Here is a 17,490-nt window from a genome sequence, read left to right on the forward strand (position 1 = left end):
ATATTCTCACATCGATAAGCGAGCAACGTCATGCGAATTGGATGGAAAAAATAAAAAAAAAAAATAATGGAAGAAAAACCAGCACGGCGTTTAAACTTTTTGCAATAATCTCGAGATAATGCGATCCCACCGGGATCCAGTTTGACCCGAGAGAAGTTTCGCTTCTTGCCATTTGCAACTATAAAATCACTGACAGTAATAAATCACGGATAAAAAGCATTTCCTGTCCGAAATCACCGGGGGAAGGATCGAGACTCGACGAGCAGGCAGAAAGGGGCGACGCCATTTCTCAATCTCGCAAATAAACGAACGAGAATAGTGCATAAGCCTGTTTGAGAAACAGATACGCAAATTAGTTCTATTGTCTGTCGTATTTTTTGCAACGCCCGATTAGTCATGCTCCTCCCTGGATTTTTCTTATCATCTGACTGTACACGAGTTTAAACCGACCGTTTCGTACGGGAGGTTTCCAAAGTGGTGATCGTCGATGCGTCGGTAGGATGAGCGATTATGACACGGCGACACCCGGTCTACGAATGCGAACTACATATCTATACTCGAGGATGAAGTCATCCGTTTTATTGTATATCATAAAACCAAATATCGCGCGCTGTCTGTCTCGTTCAGTGACACGCGTCTTCCTTGTCTCGTGCGTCGAGCGACATTTTCGTTTCATTTTTTTCCGCGACTTTCTGTACCGTTACGCACGCGCCGATACTCAACGAGCACACATGGGCACTGTAAGAACGAAACTTTAATTATTAGTGAAAAAGACTTTTCCCACGAAATGGCTGTGCACTTAAATCTCACTTTGGCGAAAATGGATCAACGAAACTTGCACATCGATGTTTTTTATCGCTTTCGAGCTACGATATGACGCAACCTGGAGCAGCAATTGCAGCGTGCAAACTCAAAGATTCTCTCGCATACATTCGTATAGGCGAACGTGAAAAATACTTTGGAGGCGTGCTCGAAAATGAGGCACGCGCTCTCGCGAGCTAGACGACTCGAGAAAACGAGTTTTCTCGTGTGGCGAGCTCGTTCTAAAGATATGTCAGGGAGAAATCTTCGCTGCGCGAGATACAATCGAGATTTAGTGTGTGGATTGAAATTTTGTATGCTGACCTCGAAAACGACACGTCAAACAAACCCAAACTCGTCGTCTCGCCTTTCGGCAATCCCCGGCAAAGGTCCTACGATCAGTGATCGATAATGAGGAAATATTTTTCCTTGTAATTCTGTTTACACTGATTAAATTACGTCTTTGAAAAACATCCTTTAAAAGTAGCGAATTTTTCTTGTGTTACAGACACACATGCTGTTGATGGATGCCTTCCTGCAAAACAACAGACTGGACCATGTCTCCAGGGTAATGTCATCGCATCCCTCGTACCTTGAACACTTTTTGAGGACCCAACATTTTGTTCTACGAGGCGACGGACCTCTACCTTACGATTACCGTCACCTCATTGCCATAATGGTGAGTGCACTAATCGTTGGATCATTTAGAACGTTTAGCTGTTGCCTCTTTCGATTTTGAGACGACGCTGAAGTTTGCGACGTTGGAGTGCGACGAAATGAAGGAAAAAAGATTCGTAATTCACCAGTTTTTTATTTCACGAATCATTGGTGTAGGTTGAAAAACTAAGAATTGCAAATTCGTCGGGGAACAAAGTTGGAGGGTTACTGGAATTATTCGAGAGTTTTTTTTTTACATCATTTCGTTGGGCTCGAACGTTGGCGTCATACTTTGAGGTAAATCGTTGCTTCTCCCGTGCAAACGCAGGGTTGAGTTGCGAATTCGCGATGAGGATGGAAAAAATTTCAAAATTCTCCATTCAGAGGATTCACAGGAGAGAATAAAACTTGTTTTTTCTTCATTTCGTGGCTGCGGGAGTGAGGCTTATCGAACGGGTTATCAAAACTTTCCATAGATTAGAAGATTTCGACAATCACGCGACAAAATGATATCGCCTGTTCTTCTTATCAGTGTTGTGCTCTCTCAGGTGGAAAATTACCGATGCCTGCTTAGCGAAATACTATGATTGTCTCGGCTGTTTACCGTACAAGTGAACCTGATCAATCGTCTATTTTAGTCGATTGAAAAACTTGTTGACTGCGGCTAGTACGGCCGAATAATTTTCTCCAAACCATTTTCACGATTATTCATTATTTCTGACCTGAGGAAACACCTCAAGAAAAAAGTGCCTCTTGTGATCACGAGTGGTGATGTCGCCGGTAAAAACATATGTTTCTCCAGATGTTAGTCATACGATCGATGAAATTTACGTGCTGTTTAACCCAAGAAGTGTGAAATTTCCCAGCAGTAAACTGGGGGAAAAAAAAACACAAAAATGTGACTCATTCTCGACTCGCGATTGGAGATAAAACTTGAATTGTTCTCCCGTGCTTTTCGAACCCAATCGAGTAGTGTGAAAAAGTCAGAGCGTTTTTTATGAGTGGTAGTTCACGATTTAAAGATAACTTATCGAAAAAAACCTCGCGAAAGCAATTATGCGCTGAATTGAGGTCGAAATTCTCGGTAAAAATGATCGTGCTACAATGGAACATGTGAACAACCGTAAAAATTATTTTAGCTTCTGATACTGAGCGTATATTGAGTTTAAGAATTGCGACAATTCGAGGGTATTCCGTAATTATGTGATTAGTTTTACCGTTCAGCACCATTTTATTTATGTTGAGCTCGTGAGAACATTTTGAAAGACGTAACGAAACTTTGGCGGCGAATTCGTCTTCGTTTCGCAAGAATTTCTCTCGATATCATGGGACGAAACAAAATGCATAATCGAAAGCCATTCTCAATCCCTTTACTGGAGTCCACAATTTTTTAAATCCCATTTTCATAGCGTAGTTTGTAATTTATTGGAAATGCGTTTTGATCGTTCCAGGCTGCTGGTAGACATCAATGCAGTTATCTGATTAATCTGCAAAAAGGAGAATTCATTCTTCAGGGTGGTGACGCCCACTGGCTTCAGGGACTGAGATCGATACCGGACAAATTGCAAAATTTGTACGAAATCAACAAGATCCTAGCACACAGGCCATGGCTCCTGAACAAAACCCACATAGAGGTAAGCTACTTCAAAGGAACGTACAGCGAATATTATCCGGTTGGTTACTACCAGCGACTAAAATTTGATTCGTTTTGTCCGGCAGAAATTGACGAAAGGCGCTGATAATTGGTCGTTGGCCGAGGTCGTTCACGCGATCGTACTTCTCGCCCATTTCCACTCCCTTTCGTCTTTCGTATTCTCTTGTGGTATTACCGAGGAACTTGACAACGTTGCGGGTCATCATTACAAGGAAAATGTTCAGGACAATAGCAATACTGTACAACCTTCCAAAGACAAGCTGATAACCAGCCCAAAAAAGATTCCCAACTGCGGTGGCAAGACTGGTGAGTTTTTTCAGGATTTATCGAGAAAAGATTGTCGTATCGTTGAATAAAGATTAAGGAATGGTATTAGACACAAGTGAGTTGAAACACGAACGTAAAGATTTGAGCGTATTTTATTTGTAAGCTAACAGAAAATGTGACGCAATGTTGTATCAGAATAATTTTGAAAGCGTGCTTAACCTTCAACTGTTTTTATCGGAGTTTCAAGTGAATATTTTCTCCTAAACAATGTGACTTGATTTGATTATCTGGGATTCGCAGAACCAATCCCATCGCCACCATTGTCACCTAGCATCGTCGGCGAACAGGAAGTCGGAGTCGAAACCCTCATGGAACGAATGAAACGCTTGTCCGAAAAGTCAGAATCGTATCAAATAACGCAGGAAGAATTGTCTAAGCGATTTGAAACTGTCGAAACCCAATCAGCCGAGTTGGCAGCCGCACCTCAAAGGAGTAGTTCTGTTCTTGATTCAGACATCGGCCTTTTCATCGAGGATCCCACCTTCATTTATCAAGACTTTGCCAAAGTGAGTTTTTCTCCTAACGGAAACGATGTGGGGAAGCTAATGGGACTACAAATTTGAAAATAATTGGCAAAATGATATTTTTTTAAAAAACAAACATTTTTTTCAATACTAAATACGAAATGTTGTTTTTTTTTGCTTTTTTTTTAGAGAGGTCAGCTGAATGATATACCGACGTTTCGTGTACAAGATTATTCCTGGGACGATCATGGCTACTCACTCGTAAACAGACTTTACAACGACGTTGGAAATCTCCTCGACGACAAATTCAAAACGGCCTACAATTTAACTTATTACACAATGGGCACACACAACAAGGTCGACACGTCGAGATTCAGGCGGGCCATATGGAATTACATACAATGTATGTTCGGCATAAGACACGACGATTACGACTACAACGAGGTCAATCAGCTTCTTGAACGTAGTCTGAAGACGTTCATAAAAAGCGCTGTCTGTTATCCCGAACGAGTAACAAAGAGAGATTACGATCGAGTCATGCGAGAATTCAAACATAGTGAAAAGGTGAGCGTTTCATTTATGTTATGCCTTTGATATTGTCCAATGAATATCTTCATTTCCATCTTTGAATGAAAGACAGAGAACTCGAAAGATTCAGTTTGAAAAATTATTTTTCCATAAAACTTGGACAATGAAGATTATAATTTCTCGAAAAGTTTTTCTTTTGAATTTGTAAATGTGCAACGAGTCATTCAATAACGTCTAACCACATTTTTTTTCTTTCAACAGGTTCACGTAAATTTAATGATACTGGAAGCACGAATGCAAGCGGAATTACTGTACGCTCTTCGTGCGGTGATGCGATATATGACTTAGACGTGTTCGAGACTCGTTCGTTCTTCCGTAAAAGCGAAAACGGTTGGTTTGTTTCGATAATAACGATCGATCCATCAACAACAATAACAAGCAAAAAACTTGCTCTCGCCCCAGAAATAGGTCCACGTGGCTATTTTTTTCCTCGTGATATAATCATATATACTTATACTCCGTGATAGGACGAGGAGAAAGAGAGAGAGAGAGAGAGAGAGAGAGAGAGAGAGAGAGCTGCAAATGCAGAACAAAAGAACAGGAGAAATAGAAACGCAATCGAGAAAGACGGAGAAACCTGAAATAAAATGTGAAATTCGTGTTGAGAAAGAATTGTTTGATTTTTATTGCATCGTCAAACTCGAACGAGCGATGAAAAAAAACACGAGAGTTCGAGATTATACAATGAGACAAAGAAGCGAAAGAATTAACGCTGATTTAACAACTTCATTGGAGAGAAAGAGAGAGGAAGAATGGGGATGGTTTTTCGATGATGAAATAAGAAAAATGACTCGATTAGCCCCACGGGCTGTATCGTATAGATCGTACTGATTGATTTTATATTGATTTTCTTGTTTTGTCGTTAAAACACATACACAACACACACACATGTAATTTTTAATCTCGAATACGAAACTTTGGGTTGAATTTGTGGATGCCCTTTTGCCGGTTAAGCATAGTGGTCTATTGAAAGTCCAATATATTGAAGGATTTCAGAAAAAATGAAATATATAACATAAATATATATAGATATATATTAAAAAATGGAGAGCGATAAGATGAAATCAATGTTTTTAAGCTTCGAAAGGTTGATTCGAAGAACTTGGAAGCAAATAATAGCTGTAGCTCCGTCAGTGAAGGGAATGAAGAGATACAGAAGGGAAAGATCGAGAGAGAAAAAGAGCGGGATAAAAAAGAATAGCTGTGAGGATGTTTGGGTCACCAATCTTTGTGAGATTTTCGAGAAAATAAAATATGTAGAAATATAATTTAAACATTTAGAACTGAGGAGAAAAAAAAATATTAATAACTTTCACTCTGTAAATACGAAGCATGTATTTTTCTACGTTCGCACGTGCGTAAAACCGTGAAAAAATTTTCTTTGGCTCTCGTCCATTGCGATCGTTTGATTGTCAGCTTTTTATTCTCACTCAAAACTCCTGCCGTAAAACTTTCTATCAATAAAGGCACTCTGATTTCTACGTTTGAATTTGCGACCGTAATGCGGAACGAGGCCTGGAAAATTGATTGAAAGAACTTCCATCGAATTTCACATGCGCCATGAAAAAAAAATATTGAAAAGTAGTGACGTCAAATGGAGATTTTTCGAGATGCAAGGGTGCCTAGATAGGCAAGTGTATTGTCGATTGATTCACAAGTCCAGAATAACGCTAACAAGAGAGGCAGTTTTTAGCAGACGAAAATAAATGAAAAAACAAATATATACATATACATATATATCGATATCTCGAAAACATACGTCGATGACATTGCGAGTATTCAACGAATTATTCATGCCTTCGATGTGAGTATGCTTAGCTATTGATATGGATGAATTGAAAAACGGTGCGTTTCGATTGTACGTTGTACATGCGTGTATATGTATATACGCATATGATTTGATATATATTTATATATCCATACACATTCATGTTCAAGTACGATTAAAAAAAATGATGGAGATATAATTAACGAACGTGATACCCAATGAGATACTGAAGGATAAGTGAAACGATCGCATTGTAGAAACCTTAAGCTTATCAAATTCGATGTACTTTTAAACGTATCGTATGCTCGATGAGAAAGAAAATCCCCGCAAACAGTTGGTTCGTTAAAAAACGAAAACAATGGGTTTGAAGAGAGTTTGATAGAAAACATAAGAAAAGCAAACGAACAGAGTGAAAAAGCATAACTTCATAGTTGATCATAATCCATTGCGAACTGGTAAGAGTACAATCGATAACAGTTGATCGGTGAGCTTACAGATATTCAAATTCTCGAATCTTTCTGTAACAAAAAAAATCAACTATTGCGTTGCACCATAAAAGTCGCTTTTACATCGGAATAATATAAAACGATTTAGTTCGAGAGGAATCAAATCAGTGTAATTCGTAAGGCAAAGAGGCAACATATTAGGAGGGGAAACGAAATGTTGAATTTATGCATCGTTGAAAAACAACGAATTCCCTCTTTTTTTTCTCGCAATGTCAAGCATCCATTGGCACTTTGACGGCTACAAAATTGTGTCACACTTTTTTGTCGTAAAATAATATAAATTTGCTAAAAAATTCGAAGAATTTTCAAAGATTAACACATCTTTCGCTGTGTTCCAACGATGCGAAACACAATGACATGTAAAAAAAAGTTTACCGTTGTCACGAAAGAATGAGAAGAAAATGAGGCGTCACGAGGCATACATACGAATTATACATGTTCTGTGATCGCGTATATATTAACAAATCTGTATATAAAAATATATATATATTGTATACATTAGCGTGTTAAGAGAAAAGCGAAAAGAACGTAAAAAGAAAGTGAAACAATGACGGGAAATTGCGGCCACGATTAGAACGAAGGCAAGAGAGGCAAGAGATGGGCAAGATAAAGAAAGTGTGTGCATCAAATATTGAAGATGACTCGTAAACCAATAAATTCGAGCCTCTTAATTGTGCACCACATTAAAATTTCAATGTGTGTGTTCAAACTTTCGTCAAGCTTCTGATTTCACTGAGTGAAATTCACACAAAAATTCAACAAGAGCGGACGACATTTAAAAAAAAAAAACAAAACAAAAAAACTTGACGGAAATTACGATCCCACCGGTTTTCAGTTACTTTTTTGTCAGCAGAAACGGTTGCATCCTTAACCGGCTACGAATTCTTTGTCAAGATAGAGAAAAAAGAGGGAGAAATAATAATATATTGATTGGAAAAAAATTAAAATAAACTCTACGAATTCTGCACAATCTTCGACCAATAGTTACGCGCCCGTCGATCCTCACAACGACGGGCTATTTTACAGGCAAACATCTACATATCAAACTAATGAAAAAAAAAAAAAAAAAAAAAAAAAAAAAACACTTGAACAAAAAGAACGAAGTAAATCCTTAATAATACTAAATTCTCGTTGGTGCTCCGCAAAGTTTTCGGTAGTTTCGTTATCGACGCATTGTTTATGGAAGAAAAAATAATATATTTGGACAACAGCAAAAACAAAAACAATATTTCTTGAAGGTTTTCGATTTATTAGGCCTAGCGCAGAACTTGTGGATTCTAAAACGACAGTATTGTGTTATAAGTTGTTTATCGACCGTTAATTTCGACAGGTTTTTTTAAATCTCTTCTCTCTCATTCTCTTTTTATCACTTTGACTCTTGTGTTCTCTTTACATTACGTTTCAATCCTTTTTATTTTCATCCGAAGAATTTTACGAATGTTTGCACTTGTTGTTTACGGTTGTTCGTCGCGATAGAATATTGAAACGTGGTTTGCAATTATTTACCTTGAAATTCTCACGTCCAAAGAAGTCATATGAGGCAAATAACCACGAATCGGACGGGAGAGTTAAACAGATAAAAATAAAAACTGAAAGGAGTGGAAGAAAAGCGAGAAAGAGCGAACGCGACAGAGAGTGGGAGAGAGAGAGAGAGGGAGAGCGAGAGAGAGAGAAGTGACGTGAATCAGTTGGAACGACAAATCGATTATTAGCGTTGAAGAAAAAAATTGAGAATGAGAAAGAGACCTTGTGAGAAAACTTTTTAAAGGAGAAAATGAGAAAATTTTGTTTCTTCTTTTTTTAAACGTCGGTAAAGAAAATCTTTACGAATATCGATCAACGTTTTTCTCTTATTCTCTTTATTTTTCTATGTATCGTGTTTTTATCTATAGTTAACTTTTATTGAAACCAATTACCTTTTTTTTTTAATCGGTCCCTTATTTGTAATATGCCAAAACCCTGTGGAGATTTCACAGGGCTGTTTATTTTCATTGTTTTTTTTTTCGTTTTTTTTTTTTTTTTAAATATCATTATTCATTCAAAACAAACGTGCATACACAGAATGCGAATTTTTGCGAACGCACCTCGACGCTTCTCGAGAAGAAAGTGAATTAATGCATAGAAAAAAACCCTCAAAGGGGAAAAAAAATGTTGAATCAAAAAGAATCGCGAGTGCGCTTGCAATTTTCTCGCTGAATGATCTCTTCGAGGGACTGAGAGATGAAAAAAAATTTAGACTTAAAAACAAATCAAGACACTGTTCTCTTATATAATTGTAGATTTCGTTTTTCGTTTGTTTTTTTTGTATTCGAGGCAGGTAGATGCTTTTTTTGTGAAGCGAGATTCAGGACTCGTTGGTCGGTGATTTTTATGCGTGTAACATGGAGATGAGAAACGCGAAGTGACGTTACGCGAGAGATCCTCCGAAGTGTGCGTGTGTGTGTGTGTGTGTATGGGAAAGTGAGTGTACGTAAGCCTGTGTGATTTCATATATTGAGAATGAAACAGATAAATATTCTGGAGAAGAAAAAAAAAGAGAAAGAAAATGTGTGTCGACAGAAAATGTTTTGTTGGTGGAAAAAATGAAAATTTGAAAGATGGCAGAGTATAGTTATTATTTTCACTCTTGTAATTTATTTAGCAACAAAGACAGGCTTGTCAGGAAAAGAAGCCGTTATAAACGATTGAAAGAAATATGAGAAAAAAATTATAATTATCGAAGAAAAAATCGTTACTTCTGTGAGGACGAAATTAAGAGAAGAGAAAAAAGAACAAAATGATCATTCGTCAGCATTAAATCATAGTGGCCCTTGATTTTGGAGCTTTTTTCCGAAATTTCAATCTTTATTTTTCTTGTTGTAAGAGCCTCATTTTCGTCGAAATGTTTCATCCATCTTCTTCTCTTTTATCAGACTGCTATTGCTGCAAAAAACTAGATCGTCAGCAAAAACACGTTTAAATTTTCATACGCCTGTTTAACAAGCGTTTCGTATTTATAGTCAACAAACTTTTCAGCAAGATGCGCTTGACGAGCAAAACACAATGATAGAAATCTGTGAATATATGTGTAACGAAAAATCGAACCGTACGAAGTAATATTTTCTTTTGCGATTCCAACAACAAACCCATCTTTCGAAACCATCAACCATATTAATTGTATACCATGCTACCACAATGTATAGTGTGATAATTCTTACGAGCTGAATTTGCTCTGTGTCATGGATCCGAGAAAAACAAATATATATATTATATATGAATACTGATTTTTTTAATGACAAGTGAGAAAATAAGTATGAGAAAAAACTGATAGAGAAGGCCTGTGAGAGTGGCCAGGAAAAAGAAAATCGTCAACGATCATTGTACCTTAAAACATCTGTTTCATCCACTGTTCGAAAAAAAAAAAAAAAAACAAAGAACAATTATACTTTCTTTCGTTACGGGAATGAGGAAACCATCTTTTCCATGAAGCTCTTAACGATCGAGTTAAGCTGAGCGGTCAATGCCTAACTCTTTCGTCAATCTTTATGGAATTTTCTTTTCGGACGAAAAATCGATTGATCAATGCAGAGAATATAAAATACTTGTGCTCGATCGATTAAATATATGAGCATTCTCAATACGCAATCCAAGGGCCAATGATCGTTACGGAGAAAAATATGAAAAACAAAGAATATGCAAATGATAGGAGGATCGTATGTGATGTGATTTCTTTTATATCGTAACAAATAATGAACACTTTAAGAAATGTTATAGTTTCGTATAAGCGATATGTTATTTGTCATTTATTTTATCCCTTAATAAATGATGTTATATTATAAAATGAAATTATTCGTCTCTGGTCAGTTTTTTATGTCACGACTCCTCAATTATTTTTAAGACTTCGAAATGTGAAAGGGAAATTGGAAAAAGTGCGAGTGTGGAAATAAGGTTTAAGCGAATGTTACGTGCTTCGAATTTCATTGTTTCAACATTTTCATTCTTTATTATTCTCAAATATTTTCTGATCAGGAAGAAAACGGTTTTATTTTTAAGTCCATTGTGTACAGGTAAAGTGACATCAAATATTATTCGATCGACAGTCATTACTCATTGGGTGCTATAATAATTAGTACGAAATGTAGATTCATTCTTTTTTTTTCTTCTGCGCATCTTTCGAGTTCACGATATTTACAGTATCATTACACAGCATTCCTCTGGCCATGCTTTCTATATTTAATCATTTATTTTCATTGCATCATATTTTCAATGAGAATTCTCGCTATCGTTTTGGGGTTTACGTAGGTACAAGAAATCTGATTTCTGTGCATCGAGTTTTCTTCGTTTTGTGATTCCACGGTGCGGACCCTATCCTGACCACTCTACGACGACTTGGTCGAATCAATCCTTTGCCACGAATATAACGACGAGGTTTGCGAGGGCAGTTGTGAAAACGGGCGTGGACCGCTGCATTACTTTCATCGAACATTTTTCGTTACATTCCAACGAACGACGGGTGAGATTATGCACTTTTATTTTCCATCACTCAAACACGTTTCATAATAAATTTCGTAAAAATTCGTAACAAATGCATTCTTCTCTGTAATTCATTTTACAGAAGTCTCATGATATTATTTATTCGAATCCGGGGATACGAACGTTTGCCCTCATCGGCTACGGGACCATGCGGACCACAAATTTCTGAGTTCAATAGAAAATAATTTTTTTCCCAACAATATCGTTCGCGTCATTTTCCACTTTGCTTCCAATTTTTGTTGTTCCTTCTCTCTATAATTCTTTAATTCATTATTTATCTGTGCTCGTAATTGTTATCTCGATAGATCAACGGTGTATGGGATCGAAGGACGATTCAGTTGCCCTCATAATCGTGGGAAGTCGGGTGATGATGCATGTGGTGGATGTGCCCCGGAAGTTCTACGGAAACGCCCAGACTGCTCCTCTGGAAAGACAGAAATTTCTGCTCTCACTTTCTTATCCTGCTTCGTTTATCTCACGTTCCATGTTCATTTTTTTCTGGTTTATTTCTTACCTGCGATCGTATTCCATTTAAAGGAGTTGCTGTGGGATTGTCCAGAGAAAAGCCAACAACATGAGTCGAACACTTCTCGCAGGCTTGTCTTCTCCGAGTCAATGCTCGACAGCGCAAAGCACGACACAATTCTCGTGCCATTTCCGAACACAGAGATTCTTGTTGCTGTTGACTTTGCTGCTGCAATGCTTGAGGTATGCCTTGAAGTGAGCTTGAACAAGTTGGCGGTGGTGCAGGTACCGGTGGCCTTTGCTGAACAAAATATCACGTCTCATGACTATTCATTTCGAAACTTATTGGATCGCATTCTCATTTTATTGGAATGGAATAATTCTGACTCGAATTTGTATTAAAAAAAAAAGTCTGTCATTGGAGAAAAATCTCAAAATTTTTGAACGTTTTAGAGTCCTCGTAAAAAAGGGTTATAATTGTGAAAAAAGGGTATAATCGTAAAAAAGTGTACAATAATTGTACACTGTTTGTGTTTTTTTTTTTTTTTTTCAAAGAATTCAATTATTTTTCGAAAATTTCCGATTTTAGATAATTTTTTGAAGAATTAAAATCTTCGTACGTGTTTTTACGAAACGTTCGTTTAATTTCGTCAAAAAGATTATGAAACTTTGTCTGATGAGGATTGCTGTACTTGAAATCTTACCCCGTGATCATATTTTAGGTCCGGAAATAAAGGCAGTGTAAAATCGTCGTTTTCAGTCGATCAGTTCTCTCTAGAGCATGCAATGTGTTCGTTACAAAAATCCATGCATAAAAGAAAAAACAAAGAAACGATGATTAAAAACATTGTAGTATTGATGGAACAGAATCATTTGAATTGTTCAACTCACGCGTTCAGGGAGTGAATTTTTTCTGGAGTTGTAACAAAACTCGAAAATTGCGATGAGAACAGCAAACGCTAAGCCACATAGAAGGACGACGAAAACTCCACCTTTGAAGGACGAAATTAAAATTGCATGAATGAGAGGCCAGTGATTTTTTGACGTCAAACATTGTAGTACGGAAAGTCGAATTCGGCTTGGGAACGAAGTTCGAAGCCCAAACAATCGGAGTTTCCACTAACGGTTAAAATAACGAAAATTGTTGCAACAAGATTGTGCAATTTTGTGATATTTAGCGAAAAAATCATGAAACGAAATGCCTACCTATGTTATCAACTCCCAGAGCATTGGCTTTGCTTTCTTTGCCCTTTTCTGTCCTCATGCAAGTGTCTCCAGGACTTTTCCACCATTTGTCGTACAGCATTTGAATTTCACCTTTTTCTTGAAGTTCTAGAATCGCAAGTGATATTTTGTCCCTCCAAACTGAGCCTGGAAAATGTAAATGAGTTTTCTGGCACTTTCCAAGTGAAACTGAGCAAAAAGAACATTTTAGCATTCGATACAATCGATAATGGTGTTCACGGGACGAGGCACTCACCCATCGGCGTTGCAATTCCGTAACCCTTGGTATCGAGCAGCCCGCCAATTTGCGTGAGGTTACAATCCCTTTGAACGATGTAATCGAGCATCGTCGATTCCATGAGAAAAGCATAATTTCCTTGCAGTACTCTTTGAATACCTTCTTCATACGTTGGCACGAAAACTGATGGCTTTTTGTTCTCCATAAACCGCCACATTTTCTTGTACGTTTCGATCATAGAATCCTGTGCAGTAATACCAATGCAATTACGTTGAAAATACGACGATGGTTCAAGAGTATTTCAGACGATAAAGTAGCACCGTTGAAACATACAAATTTTATGTTTTCCCATTTTTTTAAATGAAAAACTTTTTAATTACTCTAAAGAACGTCATCGTGCTGCCGCTCTCGAGAGTCCCGTAAGTGATGTCCGTCTGGCCAGCGAGATCTTCGGCGTTTTCAATCGGCGTGATCATCCTCTCGACGGTCAAAAAAGCTGCGAGGTTTGCGGTGTACGACGAAATAATTATGAGAGTAAAGAACCACCAGATCCCACCGACGATTCTCGTACTCGTGGCCTGTGATGAAGGGATGAATAATTGCACTTGGAAACTCGAACGGCACCAAAAATTTCAGCTCCCATTTGACAAAAGCATGGAGATACTCGATGGAGAGATAAATTTAGAAAAGAAGGGAAACAACGAACCGAAAACCATTAAATTTTCGGTATTATGTTGACGTCAAGTATTTTCTTGCAGGGCCCAGCAATACTCGAAGACTTGAATCGGAAGTGGAGAGTAAAAATATATATCTCGACGACAGAACAGAACAGAAAAATATAAAAATATGGATAAAGAGCCTTGACAAACGTGTACGTAAGCGTTCATCGATGCGAGAGAAAATCTGAGTGCGTGAACCCCCGTAAAACGTCAGTGTAGATAAATATAATAGCGCGTTTTCGCACCGGGTGAAATGGGAATGAGAAATGAGATAAAAGGTGAAGGGAAAATCGCGGAGTGAATAAAGGGAGGAAGAATGAAAGGAATAGAAAGAGCGAGAGAGTTCCGCAGATGTGAATAGTAAAAAAGGCACGTTTTGAGACATCAGCACGGAATGTACGTGAAAATCTTTGGTTCTCGAATGGACTCTTTTAGATTCCCGTCGATTTCGTGACTCGAGAGCATCCTTGCAACTTCTATCGTTCGAGAAAAACATTTGAAAATGAAATCTCTCGCTAGCTTTTCTCACTATTTGTTATTATTTGTGCCCAGAATCGTAGCAATAAAAGTGAAAAGTTACGTGCCAACCTACGAAAACAATGAGGAGCGAAACAAAAAAAAAAAATTAGGAGCGAGACGAGCAGCAAATGCACTTCGGTGCAGCAACTCGGTTAACCGAACTTGTTAAATCTCGATGAAAAGCCGATACGCCCGGCTCATTGTTGCTACCAATGAGTGCCAGTATACACGTGTTGGATAATCGCGTGGAGAGAAATCACGGGCGTTAAATTGTATGAAACACGTAATCGTTTCGAATGCACTTTGGGCTCGACTATTTATTCGCGGTGTTTAAGCCAAATAAAAGTAATGAATGAAAGCGCGTTGAATGGCTCGTCGGGTGAAAATCATTTTGGTCGTTACACGATAATGTGCCTTTTAGACGGCTTTGTCCCGCTCGATAAATAGCCTGTTATGAGAAAACTTTTTTATCCGCGGTTGAAAAGTCCATTTTGAATTTTATTTTGACTCTTTACAGTGGAAATTTAAATCTGTACATTCAGTTTCATGACGCCCATTATGCAGGTTGGGTTGATCGATGCAAAACGGCCACGATAAAAATAACAATATATTTCATTACTTTCGTTTGTTTTTTTTTTATTAACAGGAAAACTGAAATGTATTTTAAGCCAGTCGCGTCCAGTGGAATTCAGAAAAAATGTTATTATTGAAAGGCAATTAAAGTCGTTCGGTCGATTAAAATTTTCGAATGTTTCCCACCCCATCGCGTCCCATTCTCTCGCGCTTTATTCGCGACGAACCCAAAGGGTCTAATTTTATTGTTCATCAAATCCGACGCTCGCTTTAGTGCCAATTTAATTTTCGCGTTTCATTAAAGCGCTTAATTGAGACTCATCTGTGTCGACTGTGCGGTACAACCTGTCAGTGTAACCTGTTGCTTCTCAAAGTAGGCCAAATGCCATTTTTCAAGGGTTTCGAATACAACGAGGGTTGAATACCTTTTACAAACATATTATAAAATTCACATTGTTATTCGTTTTTCATTGACTTTTCATACTATTTTATCATCGGATATTGAAAAAAATGACGTTTTCTTCTCAATTGTTGAAAATAAATGTCCATCTGCGCTTATATTCGATTAAGGTAGCTCATACACGAAACGATTTTCTTAAAAAAGTCTTGAAATTTAGACAGAGTTCAAATGGGCAGTCGCCTGACACGCACATCAAATTTTAAAGGGTTTGTCTTATTGGTTATTGAGATAAACGTGTTTAAATGTGAAGAAAAATACACAGGGGTAAAAAATCGTTTATCTTTCCATACAACGAATGAACGGTCCTTAAGAAGGTTATGAAAAAGCACACAATAACAATGAAGTATAATAACGAAGGTCTGGGAAAAAATTCGTAACCTCACATTTGCTTTTTTCGGCATTTTGGCTTTGTTTCTTCTTGGCTTGGCCCATTCCTGTCATAGCCTTCTGTCTTTTCATTAATCAATTTTTCTTTATACATTTCCCATTGCTTTTTAAGTTGAAAAAAATGTATTTAAAATTTCGAATTAATAACTCTGACATTAATTCAAAGTGATTATATCTTTAATTAGGAAGTAAAAAATCGACCCAATTTAGACACTAACAAAATACAATCCTTTGGGCATGATCTACCTTAAAATTTGATGATCGAATTGAAATCGCTCGATTCGTAGAACGTCAATGATACTTCCGGATTAATATGAGTTATTGCTCCTCACAGAGAATGTTTTTTTGACGTACCTTCGGATTTAAATCACTTCCTTGTTGCATCAAAGTCCCGATGGTGAACCAAAAACTATTGGCCAGTGAGAATTGATTTTCCACAACTTCGGGACCGGAATGACAGGGGTGAGGATTGTTCCATTCGTAAGGACTGAAACGTGCCACCACGAACATCGTAACGGAGACTAGTACGTATGCTGCGAGTACGTACAGCCAGATTTCGATCGCCAGTGGATTCATAAAGGAGAATAATCGAGCTGGATGACTCGTGGGCACCTGCAAATGGACGTGAAAATAAAAAATTGAGTATTTTAAAGAAAAATGACTCAGCAGAATTCCTGCTGACGATAAATCGTGAATTATTTCTTGAACATTTACTGGCGAATTCAATTGGAGGAAGGAAATAAAGTGAATTCGAAAAACGGATATTCCACAGGGAAAAAGCTGAATAAAATATCACAAGCAAATCTAATCGTTATCACGAAGCGGATTGTCGGAGCGGAGAGACATCGTGATACGGAGAAAGCCCCAGGGACGCGTCTGGAGTACGTTAATTAACGAGGGGAATTGCCCGTCGACGAGTACACGTTCGCGCATCGTCTCCGTTTCGGTCTTATCGACCAGCTCGTCCAAACGATACTGGTTAAACGAAGCAATTATCGAGGACCGAAATCGTCGAGCGAATGCGACGATGAAGTCTGTGCTTTTGTCCTCAACGACAGAATTACGTTCGACCACAATATGGCGAAGATACTAAATATCCCCTTTGGCGCACGAATGTTTCGGACTTTTCCACCGTTATTTTTTTGACGATTTTTTAAAAAATACTCATAAGAGAATTATTGGGATGGAAAAAGTGGTCAAAATTTCATTCGACAAAATTTATTTCGCAGGTTATTAAAAATTTCAGTCCTCCGTGTCATCCCGAATTCTTTTATGTCCACGATATTTTAACTTCAAGGTATTAACCCGAGGTACTCATAATTTCAAACTTACCTTAAAAAGAATGGAAATTCCGAGGTTCATAAAAGGCTTTGTGAAATCTATGACACTCTCGCGAGCATAATTAATCGTCATCGAGCCCACGGCTAGATCTGCTTTCTGTAATTTTTAATACAAAAAACGTTAAAGAATTTCAATCAAAACATTGAACCACGAGGCACAAGACATTGATTTCTTATAAAGTTTAAATAACAGTGCAGAACTACGACGCAGGGTCTTGGTAAGCTACACACGATCGAGGGTTAACTAAACAAAAGTTAAACACGCGCGCGTACACAAACACACAAAAA

At 37.7% G+C, this 17,490-nt stretch overlaps 2 protein-coding genes across 8 annotated transcripts in view; one reads left to right on the forward strand and one right to left on the reverse strand.

The window, feature by feature from the left end:
- Nucleotides 1–10,590, forward strand: part of Sesn (Sestrin) — a 167,062-nt gene extending 156,472 nt beyond the window's left edge. For all 3 annotated transcript variants that reach the window (XM_043417160.1, XM_043417162.1, XM_043417161.1), the window contains exons 6-11: nucleotides 1,310–1,480; nucleotides 2,910–3,092; nucleotides 3,178–3,418; nucleotides 3,680–3,945; nucleotides 4,093–4,467; nucleotides 4,693–10,590. In XM_043417160.1, coding sequence (XP_043273095.1) covers nucleotides 1,310–1,480; nucleotides 2,910–3,092; nucleotides 3,178–3,418; nucleotides 3,680–3,945; nucleotides 4,093–4,467; nucleotides 4,693–4,779 — 1,323 coding nt within the window. In that variant the 3' untranslated portion in view covers nucleotides 4,780–10,590. The remainder of the gene's footprint in view (nucleotides 1–1,309; nucleotides 1,481–2,909; nucleotides 3,093–3,177; nucleotides 3,419–3,679; nucleotides 3,946–4,092; nucleotides 4,468–4,692) is intronic.
- A 129-nt stretch (nucleotides 10,591–10,719) lies between these two features.
- LOC122409531 (glutamate receptor ionotropic, kainate 2-like) overlaps nucleotides 10,720–17,490 on the reverse strand; it is a 102,838-nt gene continuing 96,067 nt past the window's right edge. For 4 of the 5 annotated variants that reach the window (XM_043417166.1, XM_043417165.1, XM_043417163.1 and 1 more), the window contains 8 exons: nucleotides 17,195–17,299; nucleotides 16,217–16,474; nucleotides 13,585–13,782; nucleotides 13,223–13,448; nucleotides 12,949–13,113; nucleotides 12,634–12,734; nucleotides 11,792–12,043; nucleotides 10,720–11,701 (listed from right to left, as the gene is read on the reverse strand). In XM_043417166.1, coding sequence (XP_043273101.1) covers nucleotides 11,612–11,701; nucleotides 11,792–12,043; nucleotides 12,634–12,734; nucleotides 12,949–13,113; nucleotides 13,223–13,448; nucleotides 13,585–13,782; nucleotides 16,217–16,474; nucleotides 17,195–17,299 — 1,395 coding nt within the window. In that variant the 3' untranslated portion in view covers nucleotides 10,720–11,611. Of the gene's footprint in view, nucleotides 11,702–11,791; nucleotides 12,044–12,446; nucleotides 12,517–12,633; nucleotides 12,735–12,948; nucleotides 13,114–13,222; nucleotides 13,449–13,584; nucleotides 13,783–16,216; nucleotides 16,475–17,194; nucleotides 17,300–17,490 lie in introns of those variants that run through there. The other variant, XR_006260719.1, reaches the window with a different exon arrangement.

This window comes from Venturia canescens, chromosome 4, assembly GCF_019457755.1.
Source record: "Venturia canescens isolate UGA chromosome 4, ASM1945775v1, whole genome shotgun sequence".
In the NCBI taxonomy this organism is placed as follows: Eukaryota; Metazoa; Arthropoda; class Insecta; order Hymenoptera; family Ichneumonidae; genus Venturia; species Venturia canescens.